At 38.2% G+C, this 12,751-nt stretch overlaps 1 protein-coding gene across 1 annotated transcript; it reads left to right on the forward strand.

Annotated features, from left to right (window-relative positions):
- The first annotated feature begins 1,947 nt into the window (after nt 1-1,947).
- Nucleotides 1,948-12,743, forward strand: pidd1 (p53-induced death domain protein 1). The gene is given in 18 exon segments (XM_032550607.1): nt 1,948-3,135; nt 3,137-3,161; nt 4,354-4,767; nt 4,879-5,031; nt 5,131-5,176; nt 5,276-5,477; nt 6,410-6,559; nt 6,663-6,836; nt 7,336-7,398; nt 7,400-7,484; nt 7,567-7,702; nt 7,798-7,948; nt 8,029-8,152; nt 8,253-8,368; nt 9,814-9,921; nt 10,175-10,371; nt 12,052-12,121; nt 12,123-12,743. Coding segments are annotated over 18 exon segments (2,829 nt in total). The 5' UTR covers nt 1,948-2,685; the 3' UTR covers nt 12,288-12,743.
- The last annotated feature ends 8 nt before the right edge of the window (nt 12,744-12,751 follow it).

A 12,751-nucleotide genomic window follows, 5' to 3' on the forward strand; every position in this document is an offset into this window, starting at 1 on the left:
GGCATAAAGACCAGATTAACAATGCCGAGAGGAAAGGAGACATCTGAGGACATCAGGAAGAAGGTGGTAACAGCCCATCAGTCTGGGGAAAGCTATAAGTCCATCTCCAAAAGATTCCAGCTTCATCTATCCACTGTGAGACAAATCATTTACAAATGGAGGGCACTAGGCATCACCGCAACCCTGCCCAGAAGTGGGACGGCCGTCAAAACTTACACAAAGAAGCACCAGAAAAATAATAATGCAGGTTAAAAGCCAACCCACGCATCACCTCCAGAGAGTTGCAGAGACTCTCTGTCAGCGTCTGGGATAAATGTACATGCGTCTACAATCAGGCGAAACATCAATAGACATGGCATTCATGGGAGAGTTGCTAGAAGGAAGCCTCTGCTTTCAAGAAAGAACAAAGCTGCCCATTTTAACTTTACCAGAGAGCACTTGGACAAACCAGAGGCTTTCTGGAAGTCCATTCTCTGGACGGATGAGTCCAAAATTGAATTATTTGGCCATAATCACAGATGCCATGTTTGGAGAAAAGTAAACACTGCATTTAAAGAGAAGAACCTCCTCCCAACAGTGAAGCATGGTGGTGGAAATGTGAAAGTCTGGGCCTGCTTTTCTGCCTCCAGACCTGGACGACTCCATATAATACAGGGAACCATCAATTTCCAGGACTATCAACAAATTCTTGACCAGAATCTCCTGCCATCAGTCAGGAAGTTGAAGCTGGGATGGAAATGGATTATGCAACAAGACAACGACCCAAAGCATTCCAGCAAAAGTACCAAAGTATGGCTTAAGAGAAAGGAGATTCACACTCTGGATTGGCCCAGTCAAAGTCCGGATCTCAATCCTATAGAAATGCTGTGGCAAGATCTGAAACTGGGCAGTACATGCCAGATGTCCCTCCAACCTCACTCAAGTGTCAGAGTTCTGCAAGGAAGAGTGGACAAAAATCCCAAAAAGCAGATGTGAGACACTCGTTTGTGGTTACAGAAGATGTTTAGTTGAAGTAATGGCTGCAAAGGAGGTGCCACAAGGTACGAACTGAAAGAGTTCACATACTTTTGCACTTGGCAGATTTGCTGTTTTTTGACAGATAAAATACTCAATATATTATATATCAGTATTTATATTGAGATACTATCTGAGTATAATGTTATTATGAGATAATATTATTATAATGAGTATCTCAATATAGTATGTTGAGATACTATATAATTATATACTATGAGATACTATCTCATTATATTGATATAGTATAGTATCTCATTATAATAATATTATAATTATCTCATGAGATAATTATAATAATATTATAATTATTATAATTATCTCACGAGATAATTGTAATAATATTATAATAATATTATAAATATTATAATATTATAAATATTATAATATTATAAATATTTATAATATTTATATTAATTTATTTATATTATAAATTATCTCATTATAATGAGATAATTACAATAATATTATAATTATCTCATTACAATGAGATAATTTATTATAATGAGATAGAATCTCATTATAAGAAATTATCTCTTGAGCTAATTTATTATAATGAGATAGAATCTCATTATTATAATATTATAATAATATTATAATGAGATAGAATCTCATTATAATAAATTATCTCTTTGTAATGAGATAAGTTATAATTATATTATAATTTATAATGACAAATTATAATATATATTATAAAAATTATAATTATCTCTTTATAATGATATAATTCTTTTTTTTTATTTATCAGAGTGGCCCCGTTTATTTTATTTTCACGTTTATTTTAATTTCCGTTTATAACAATATTAAATATTTATTAAAATGTTCTACTTTAAGTTCTGATGGGAACCCTCGCACAAGAAATACAGATTTATAAGTTTTTGCTTGAATGGTAAACCAAAACTGAACAAAGAAATCTTTTTTTTTTTAAATTGTAAGCAATCGCAGTTTGTTATTCTGGCAGAATAAAAAGCGACACCAAGCGCCTAAATGAGAAGTTGCATCGACTAGACACGTTGACACCGTTGTCCCGCCCTTAGTTGAAACTTTGGCGGTGCTACTAACTTCACGCTTGTTGTAATATATAAGAACCAGAGAGAGGGGCGGGACCGTCAGCACCCATTAGATTCTAATACCCGCATTAGTGTCTTCTCTATTTGGAACCCAGAGTAACTTAAAACAAGCGCGCCACAGTGACGCAACGGATTTGCTTTAAAAACGTTCTAGAACCAGGAAGTAGCGTCACACAACGAACAGTCAATCCCGATTGTAAAGTTTCCTGTTTTTATCCTGGAAAACTGTGATAGCTAGGAGAAAACCATATATTTAAAAAATAGTATGCACATTTCGGTTGACTATTTAAAGATAGTTATGGCTTACGTTAACTTAAGAACCGTGTTTGCGACTTTGACGCTTACACTTTCTTCGTACAGTGAATTTGTCTTGATAAGGGGTTCTCACCACTTATCCTTACTGCCATGAAGTACAAATTTGTCTGTAATCAGCCATGTAACGTGTTATGGAAAGATGGGAACCCCAGATACATCACTGCAGTAGTAAAAGTGATTTTATAAACTCTTTTTATGGAGAGAAAGCCTCAAGAAGACACAACTCTTCATGAGGAAGGTGGAGACCTTGATCTTCGTTGGACTGTAAAACAAAGCAGGTCAGAAGATGGAGAATAACGCATCCAAAAATCTAAACGTCTCCACAGCTTTGCCGGCTTGTAGGGAATCGGTACCTGGATTGAGAGAACCACATCATGCGCCTGGAGCTGAGGTTGCTGAACCAGAGAGGGAGGCTTACTCAGCGGACCCCAGTGATCGCTCCATCTCAAGCCTCTCCTCTTCTTTCTCGTCAATGTTTCAACCTCTTTCTTCATCTTCCTCATCTTCCCGTGGCTCAATCCTGTCTCTGTCGCCACCCTTGCCTCCTTCTGTGGAGCTTTCTGCAATCATGACAGACACCAGGCTGACCCTGGATGTTTACCTAGGAGGAGCAGCTGCGTTGCCTTTGGTATGGGGGTATGACCCTGATCATCTGAGGGGCATCAAGTACCTGAGACTGGGCTCCGAGGACGAACCTGGGCTTGATGCTGCACTGGATGTCCTTCCCCACATGACAGGGACTTCACTCTTTGGCCATCCGGGGTAACATATCGCATCACCAACACATTAGTATGCATATTGCCATATTTTTGTATTTAGTTTAGATAAATTCTTCTAAAATAATAACTGGCACTGCTTTGATAAAATGTGATTTGGTTGTCTGGCAGGTTGTAACACAATCAAATCACAGTCTTCTCTCTACTTTAGGATTTCAGTAGCAACAATCCTTCCTGTCAAAATCACATTGTCTGTTACTAGATAGAACTGAGAATAAAGATAGCTAAAATATGTTTTCTACTTTTACCACATGGTGTTTTAAGCTCTCCATTGTGGAGACTGTATGAGGGAAAAAATACAAATAATAATCTTAGGTGTAACTTAAAATGTGATTGCGTGACTTGAGATGTATTGTAATTTGAAAATAACAAATTTGTAACTAAGCTAAGCATATTTTCAGATATCCATATATATATATATATATCCTTATATCCTTGTGTCTTTTCAAATGTCTAAAATACTCTTTTCAGAGCTGATTTCAGCTCTAGATGCTCAATGTTCATGTTAGGTATTTAAGATAAACATTGTGGGTATCTCAACTATACTTTTTAGAAAGGTGAAATTCCATTTTCTAAACTTTTATTTATGAATTCTCATGAAAGATTGTATGGTGTTCATTGCCTTTATCAGTAATTTGATTGGAAGAAGGTCAGTTCAGAACCTAGATTTGGAATCAAACTATAGCCTTCGTAATGATTCACGTTTTCTACCATTGGATTTTGTTTTGTTTGAGTGGCCAGGATATAAACCAAAGAGTTACATTTTATTCAAAGTTACTTTTGAAATGTATATTTATTTTTAATTTTAAATTAAATTATAGACCTGTAGAAAGGTAATTAAGTAGGATGCAAAGTAACTCTGATTTAAGAGTGACTGACAGCACATTTGCATTCATGTTAAAATGTATTTAGGCATTATAAAGGAAAGTTGTTCCTTTTAAGAAATTTGTTCCAGATATCTACAAGTTTTATCCTAAATATCTGGAGCTGACTGTCAACACATCTAAATTAGAAAAGTGACACCATTTATTATTGTAAGAAATATATAGGTATTTTAAAAATAAATATAAAAAATTATTTGTAGACTGAACAAAAGGTATTTTGGATAGCTAAAATAAAACATCTGCTCTGAAGATGTTGCTTTCACCATCTCCTGTATTTACTTTTCTTTCTTGAAGGACATCGTTTTTATGACTCACGAGGCGATCCCCTGCCTGGACTCCTCACCAGTTTGCCAGACTCCACGTCAAATCTGTCTCACCTGAAACATGTGGATCTCTCTTTCAACCAGCTTACCTTTATGCCATCATGCCTGCTCCAACTGCCGGCGCTGTCCATGTTGCTTCTCTGCCACAACCACATCTCAGCTTTGCCTCCAGATCTAGGCCAATTATCATCCTTAACCTACCTGTCCCTGATGGGGAATAAATTGGTATCTGTTCCCCCAAGCGTGGGCCAACTAAAAGCGCTGCAGAGGCTCGATGTATCAAATAACGTTCTCCAGCAACTGCCTGATGAAATTGGTTTCCTGGGGGAGCTTGTTAAGTTGGAATTGTCTCGCAACAAGCTGAAATGGCTGCCAGAGAGCATGGGTAAGAGGTTCAGGGTGAATTACGGTTTTAGATATAGACCACTTTAGAAATAAACAAGATATTCTGTTTGCTGGGAGTGAAGTTGTTGACGAGTTTTTATTTATTGCACAGGCTCTCTTGTTTCTCTCAGGGAACTGGTCATCTACAGCAATGAGTTCCGGGTAATTCCAAAATGTCTGAATGAACTCCCTCTTCTTACAATGGACGTTCGCGATAATCCTTTGGGAAAACCTCCAACGCCGCCTCCACTGCCTCCTGTACCGGGTGAGCAGACGTAAATTGGTTTATGCTTAAATTACTTTTATTGTAATCATGCAATGCACTTTTTGTATTGTACTCATTATAATTGTCTTGTCTTATCAGATCACCCAAAACTCCCAAAGTTGCATCTTAGATTCAACAAGCACAGGTACAGCTCTGCAGTGACGTGATCAAATTTGTAAACTAACACTGTCTGCTTAAGCATTGCAGGACGAAACCAAACGTGTCCCTCTCCTTTGCTCTTTAGTTTCTTTGTTTCGTCTGCTGGTTGCCATGTGTTTCTCCCAGGAGGGGCTGAGCTGATGTTCCCCCCTGGATGCCTGATGACAACCACCAAACTCATGTGGGGCGAGAAAAGGCCAAACAGGAAGTGGGTGTGGCTGGAGGAACACGACATCCTGCTGAGTCGGCCCCTGGAGCTTCGTCCTCATGGTGTTACGTTTTTGAAGGTGTGAAAATGATTCGATATAGTTTATTACATTAACACAAATGTACAGTGCCATAAAAAGTATTAGTAAGCCTTGAAATCTAGAGAAGTGAGGCATGTATTCTCCGCTTTTTGCTCTTATACGCTTAAAGAGCATCTGGGAAGCATTAACCATGCTTCAGTTTGTCAAAATATATTAAAGCCTTACTTCAAAGGCTTAAATTAATCTCTTTACTCAAATTTCTGCTCACAAATATCCCATTATGACAATATGGAAAAAAACATGTACAATACTCACAGCCTTTAATTGATCAATTTAATACAATTTGGAATGAGGATGTAACAAAACTAAATGTGAAAAAGTAAAGCTGTGTGAGATTATGTTAGAGACCATTAGTGAACAAAGAGCATCATTAAGAGCAAGGAACATGCCAGCCGCACAAAGCATTAGGTTGACATTTTGTTAAAAATAAGGTTGTAATTGCCCTTTTATGCATTTTTAGAATTATTGTAGTATCTAAGATACCAAATGTTTAATATGACCAATATCTGTTTAGCCACACTTTACACAATTTTAATACAGGCTTGGTTTAAAAGGTTGTTTTACTCTTCCACCATGTAACAGGAATGCTGGACAAAAGGCAGTTGTTTTTACAGGAATGAAAACATGGAACTCCCTTCCTTTGTCTGTTTTAAGTGCAGCAAATGCTAGAGCTTTTACAAGAGCCCTATTTAATTAGTTTATTATATACTATTATAATTCTACATTTATGAATTAGTATGCTAGGTCACTGCTGTTAAGCATGTGCAACTGTTTTTGTATTAAATGTTTTTCTACGATTTGGTCTTGGGTTAGGGTTATCCAAATAGACAGACTGCTCTATATTAATGCTCTGACTATTTATTAGGGATGTTTTTGGGTTTCTCAGTTCATGTTTTTGTTGTTTACTTCAGCCTGTGGAGGTGTGTGTGCCGTATCATCGGACCAAACGAGGGGAGGTGGTGTTGCGCACATTTGACGGGCAGACATGGAGCACTCTGCCCACTGAACTCAGGAGAGGAAGTGAGGAGCATTGTTGTTATCCTGGGGGACGTCCAGCCAGGGTAAACGAGAAAATCTGAAATTGGACCATAAAGTTTGTTTTTCTATTTTAATTCAGATCATAGTGTTACTTGTGGAATAAAATAAACTTTTATGTTTTTGTAGCTGGCATGTTCCTCTGTGAGCCACTTCTCTTGGTTTATGGCAGTATCCAGACCTGTAAGGGATACTTGCTCCGTCACACCAGCAGGAGCTCTTCTGGTGTCCAGCTCCAACCCTGGAATAAAGCTTCACTTCCCTCCTGACTCTACTGCACAGACTCGCACTATAACCCTACAGGTGAGGTCAGCAAATGGCAGTGAAAAGAGCACAACCTTCTAAGATCCAAAGCCAAAATTATTCCAAGAAAAATCAGTGGGTGGCAACAGCTGGTTTGTTTTTGAAAATACTTTTGACTTGATTGTTTGATTGAAGTGTCAGTGTGAGTAAAAAGCACAGAGTAAACCTTGTGGAGTCCAAATGATCCCATCTCTTTAGACGGCAGGTTGGTTACAAAACCTCCCTAACCACCGGACATTTGACAAACAAAAAATATCTCTTAAAATAATGGGAGGCTCTAAAAGTTATGGAAGTAGTCATAACAATTCCAAATACAAAAATTAATTACAGACTTGGTTCCAAATTGACTTCAGTAGATTCCTAAATGCCTAAAGAAAAAACTAAACGATAGAAGTTATGACTTACAAAAATTCAACGTAAATGGCCACAACAAGCAGGTACACCATTGTTACCATGACCAGTTGTTGATGCGTCTCTCTCTCTCTCTCTCTCTCTCTAGGTGCTGCAGGTGTCTGAGTTTGAGGTGCAGGCTCTGTGTGGTGATCCTCAGGCCAGAGTCAGCCCCTCTCCTCTGCCTCTCCCAGACTCCTACCTCACAGTTCCTGCAGCCAGTTAAAGTCCAGATCCCTCTGCCGCCAGGAATCACAGGTTCCATCGGCCATCATGGTTTTCACATGCGTGCATGAGCAGAATATTTTAGCATGCATTAACATTTACTGTGGATCCACAGGGCATGAAGCTGATGTGTCTCAATTACATGTACTTCACGGAGATCCAGCTGCTCAAACCTGGACTGACATTACATCACAAGTGTCTTTGTATGTTACCCATCTGTATGCCATTTTCTACATTACTCACTTCTCCTGGTAAGCTGCTGTGCTTTGTTATGCAATTTCCAATTGACATACTCCAGATTGTATGCTGGGGGTGTTGTAACTGTGGTTTGTCTGCTCTATTACAGGTACTGGCTGTGGTACACTACACAGCGTTGTGTTAGCGGGGTGGTCAGGAAGGTTTATCAACGGCTTAAACAGTTTAAAGTCCAGTTCCTCGTCCTCCAGCGGAAGTCGGATCCCGCTCAGGTTCTGCTGCAGTGCCTGCCTGCTAACAAGGTTTGAAATCTCACCTTTTGACCTTCTTTGGAACCTCAAGTATAGATGCTGAACAGTAATTATGTGGGTTTTCTGCTCAGATGGAGGGCAGAGTTCAGTCTTTGTCTGAGCAATATGATGGACCTCACCCCTCAGACTTGTGTGACCTGCTGGAAGGAGAGCAGTTCTTCGCTGGCTTTGAAAAGGGCTTAGACATCGTCACAGGTTGGAATTCATCTTTGCTGCCATTAATGTTGAATTATGTGTTGCTGGGTAACATCTGTAAACATGTTTTTTTTTTAACATGTTTATTTATTTTCCCCAGACAGGCCGGATTGCGTTGAGGGGCGTCTGTGTTTTGTGTTTTACTCCAGTCTGAAAAATGTGAAGGAAGTGTACATTTGTTCTGCTCAGGGGCAAAAAGGGCCAGTGAGGGGACAGGTAAGAAACACAGAACAGTGAATAATAATGGATGTTACATGCCCACTCTGCAGATAATACAATGAGCAAAGAGCATAACATTTTAATTTACATTGAGTACTTACAAAATATATGTCGATCAACCCTGTTGCTTTGCTTCACTTTGATTACTTTCAGTTTAGGAAAGGAAGATTGTTTTCCTAAAAACAGGCATCCCACATCTAAGACCCAAGTAAAGACAAAATAAGATGCAGATGTTGTTCTATTGAAATAAAACATGGTTGGATCACTCCAAGAAGGAAATTGATTTATTAAGTTAACATTTTTTCTTCTATGTGTTTCATATATCTCAGCCTGACTCTGAATGTGAAAATTTAAGTGCAGAAAGGGCTTCAAAATTCAAATTTCAGTTAAAGGTTACTTAAGACTCCTGTGCATTTGTTGTCAAACAGATTTCTTTCTAGATGTCATCTTTAGTGAACTTGGATATAATCTGTTTGGTAACCTATGATAGTGTAGGGATGAGGGTGTTTCTAATTCAAGATATTTTTGTGTTAAGTCTGTAGTTAGATCCCTTCTAAAACTATTAAGAAAATAATAAAATATTCTCTTACAAACGTTCTGAGAATCCTTCATGCTGTTTGTTTCATTCATTTTCTCAGTGCTCTCTGTCAAATATAACACTCTTCTTATGCTGATAGTTTGTGCAGAGGATGTGATCTGTAATTCTACGGTACTTTAACCCTGCTGAGATTTGCAAGGTGCTATTTTTGCATCTGCACGGATTGCAGGTGTTATCAGTGAGGTGTGCTGCTCCTGCTGCACATAATAAATCAGATTACGCCATTAAACATGGCGGTGTCCTTACACTGGGTTTACCTGTACTTCTCCACTGACTGCCATTAGCAGCCAATATGAAACTGATACAATCAGCTCATCGAAATGAAGAGAAAACGAGATTAAACAGGCTCAGTCACACCTCACTTTACATTATTTGGATGACGGGAATAAAGATAGACACTGGTTTTCATCTATGGAGTCCTTTCATGATACTTGCTTGCCTAAGCCACAAGATAAAAATATATAGTTGCAGCTTTAAAAAACTTTGGACTGCAGGCTGTTTTTCAGTGAAGTCATTCTTGGAAGCTGGAAACAGCATAAATAAGGGTTGTGGCTGAAACAGATGTCACTACTGTCCTTAGTGGGGTAAAGGTTGAAAGAGGATAACTTTCTGTACTTGTTTATAGGAAACACGTTGCATAATAGGAAATAAGTTAGATGATGTGATTTGAGGCCTTTTGTACAGTTTATGGCCTCACTGGACCTAGTGTCTTTCTTTTATGACTTAATTTTGAAGTTTAAAGGGAAACAAAAAGACCAAAGCTTGAACAAATAGCTGTGGGGATGTTTGCTGAGCAAGTTGCAGTTTTTAATCTAAATGTTTGTGTTTGTTATTCATTTTTCAGGTGTCATTCTACAGAGGGGAGATTCCCAGCAATCTGCCAGAGGAAGTAGCCAAAAAGAGGAAAGGACTTGACACCCAGTGGCTCGCTACTTTACCATTAAGACTTCCTGTCAGTTAAAATACCAGACATTGTTGTTTCCTACTTTTCACTTACACTGTTGCTTTTCTTTATCATGTTTCCATTTAATTTTATTACCTTTATATATAAAATATTTGCAAAATATCCACACTATTGTTTGAGTTGCTCTTCTTGCTTTTTCTTCATTCCACTGACAAAAATACAGCTTTTCTAAACCTTTTTGGCTTCTTTTTATGAATAATATCGATACCTAAAGGGGAACATTTCCATGTTTCACTTGCAGGCTCTCAATTCTGACAACAGTTTTAACATGGAGGAGTTCCAATATCCTCCCCTGAACCTGGGTGACCCAGAGAGCGGCTACCTTACAGAAGCCAACTTGCTGTCCATCTCCCTGCGGATTGGACGGGACTGGCGTGTCATTGGTATTAACCTTGGGATGAGCTATGAAGTGTTGGACCGCATACAGTACAAACACAGGTGAGAATAAAAACATTTAAATAAATAGTTGTCTTGGATTATGTTCAAAATAGAATTATAATGTGTCTGACCTACAAAGATGTTGGAATTTTGTATTTTCTATTTCAGAACTGTGATCATCAGAGAACCTTGACTTTGTGATTTTAGGTTAAAGCAGATCAGTTTGATTATGCATGATGTAGATTTAAGCCTTCTTGGTTGAATCAGACTTATTTATGCACATGCAGATACTTTATGGAAGTGGAATTGTGTTTCTTTTTTTAAGTCAGATCAGTAGCTTCACTTGTTTTCATGGTGTTTGAGATGTTTTCAGATGTGTTTTTGTAAAACAGGGAGACATTTCTCCAGTGTTGGTACAGGAATTTTTTTTGTTTTTATTTAACAGAGATGTTATAATACCACATCAACTCTTGTGTTTTGTTGTTATTCTGCAGTGAGATGTTTAACTTCTCTTTTTAGGTCTATTGTGGCCGATTGGTAATCAGAAAAAGGGAAATAATTTTAATGAATATTTTTCAGCGTTTTGAGATGAATCTGGAATACAACTGTTGTCTGAAATATTGTCTAAATATGCATGCACCTTTTCTCTGTACAGTTCATTGTGAAAGTATTTGAAACCCTTGAGCTTTCTCACATTTTGTGGAGTTGCAACATTGATGTATTAAATTCAGGTTTTACGTGACATACCAACACAAAACAGTTCAAATTTATGAATTGGAAGGAAAATGTTTTATAGTTTAAGTACTTTTTTGAAGTAAAACTCAAACAAGTGTAGTATGCATTTGTAATTTACCTTGCTTTATCCTAAATCCAATTACTGCTCTAACTCAAAAGGCTTGCAGCTGTAATTGAGTTCAATAAAAACTGAATCAGGAGTCTGAATAGACTACTCTTTTAGTTTCCCACCTTGCTCCCAATTATGTACTACTTTGAGATGTTCTATTGCATAAAGTCAAAATAAAATACATTGCACTTTTGAGCTGCAATTAGACAACATGTAAAAATCTTCAATTCACTTTTGCATATTCAAGATAATAATCGGGTAACAAAGCTTGTCTTGATTGTGGAATAGGTTGAAAATCATTCAAAACTCCAGCTTAAATCTTGCTAGAATTTACATTTGCTGTAAAGGTAATTTATGTAATCAATGTGCAAACATGGTAAAAGAAAACCTCTGGGGAATCCAGGTAGACTGAGTTGGTATGTAAGCTACAAAAGAACCAGTAATAGGAGAACATTTTGATTGCTTTAATCTGCACTGTCAGCCATCATTCGAGCCATCTGGGACACTGCAGGAGATTACACACAGGCTGTTTACTCATCTGGCCCTCCCCCTTCTCCTAAGCCTAAAAACCCACTCATGACGCATCCTGTAGATGGAAAAAGATGCGTTATGTAAAGTCAAAGATTAATGTCCTTACAGCAGGAATATAGTGGTTATTGTATGGAGATTCAAATGTCTTACTCTTAGAGGGCCGTTTTTAAATACACCTATGACTGCAGATTACACTAAATCTATAATGAGCATACATTTCTTTCAAATGTTCACATTGCTGCTACTGATTGAGTTGTGGACAGATGTATGCATGCATGGTGTATTTTTACACCATTCTTTTCCACTGAGGCAGCTGCAGCTGGCTGCTTCATAACGCAACATCTCTTGTTTGTGTTACTCGCCAGGGACAACCTGGGTGCCTTAGTGCTGGACATGCTGTTTCACTGGGCCCAAGGACAGAGGAATGCAGGACCTTGGGTCAGTGTCCAGGCTCGTGGCCGCTATGACAGAAAGCGGCAGGAGGGATCTGGCAGAGGAGATCGAGGACATAGTCAGTCTTGGAAGGAGAAAGTACACGGAGTCGCTGAAGAGAGTAGGTCTGGAAGCAGAGAGCTCCTCTGTTGGGGAAGCACAGCAGTAGATGAGCCCACACTGGGCGCAGATGGCTGCTTTACACTTGAGTAACCTGCTTGTTTACACTGAGGCCCCGATCATCCCGACCAGCTCTCTGATCAACTGTCATAATGTGCAAAACCCTCTGAGACACCACCCTCCAACTGGTGGGGCTTTTTATAAGACTTTTTTTTTAAAGTCAACTGGATGGACTGCATCAGGACCAGTTCTGTGGTCGGCTGGCATTTTGAAGATGCAATTTAGAAAGCATATAGCTACTTCTAATGTAATATATTTCTAATTGCATAATTTTACATAACATTGTGTAAATATTTTGACTCTGGGATCAAAATATTTCTGAAGTGCTTTTGACTGGCATCTACAATTGTTGACGATCATTTGAAAGAAAACTGGGATAATTGAGATCTTGTCCTGAAAATTATGTTTGTAATAAAAAAATAATGCTCCAATGCAATTGACAAAATCTGACCA

The sequence above is a fragment of the Xiphophorus hellerii genome, chromosome 2 (assembly GCF_003331165.1).
Source record: "Xiphophorus hellerii strain 12219 chromosome 2, Xiphophorus_hellerii-4.1, whole genome shotgun sequence".
NCBI classification, from domain to species: Eukaryota; Metazoa; Chordata; class Actinopteri; order Cyprinodontiformes; family Poeciliidae; genus Xiphophorus; species Xiphophorus hellerii.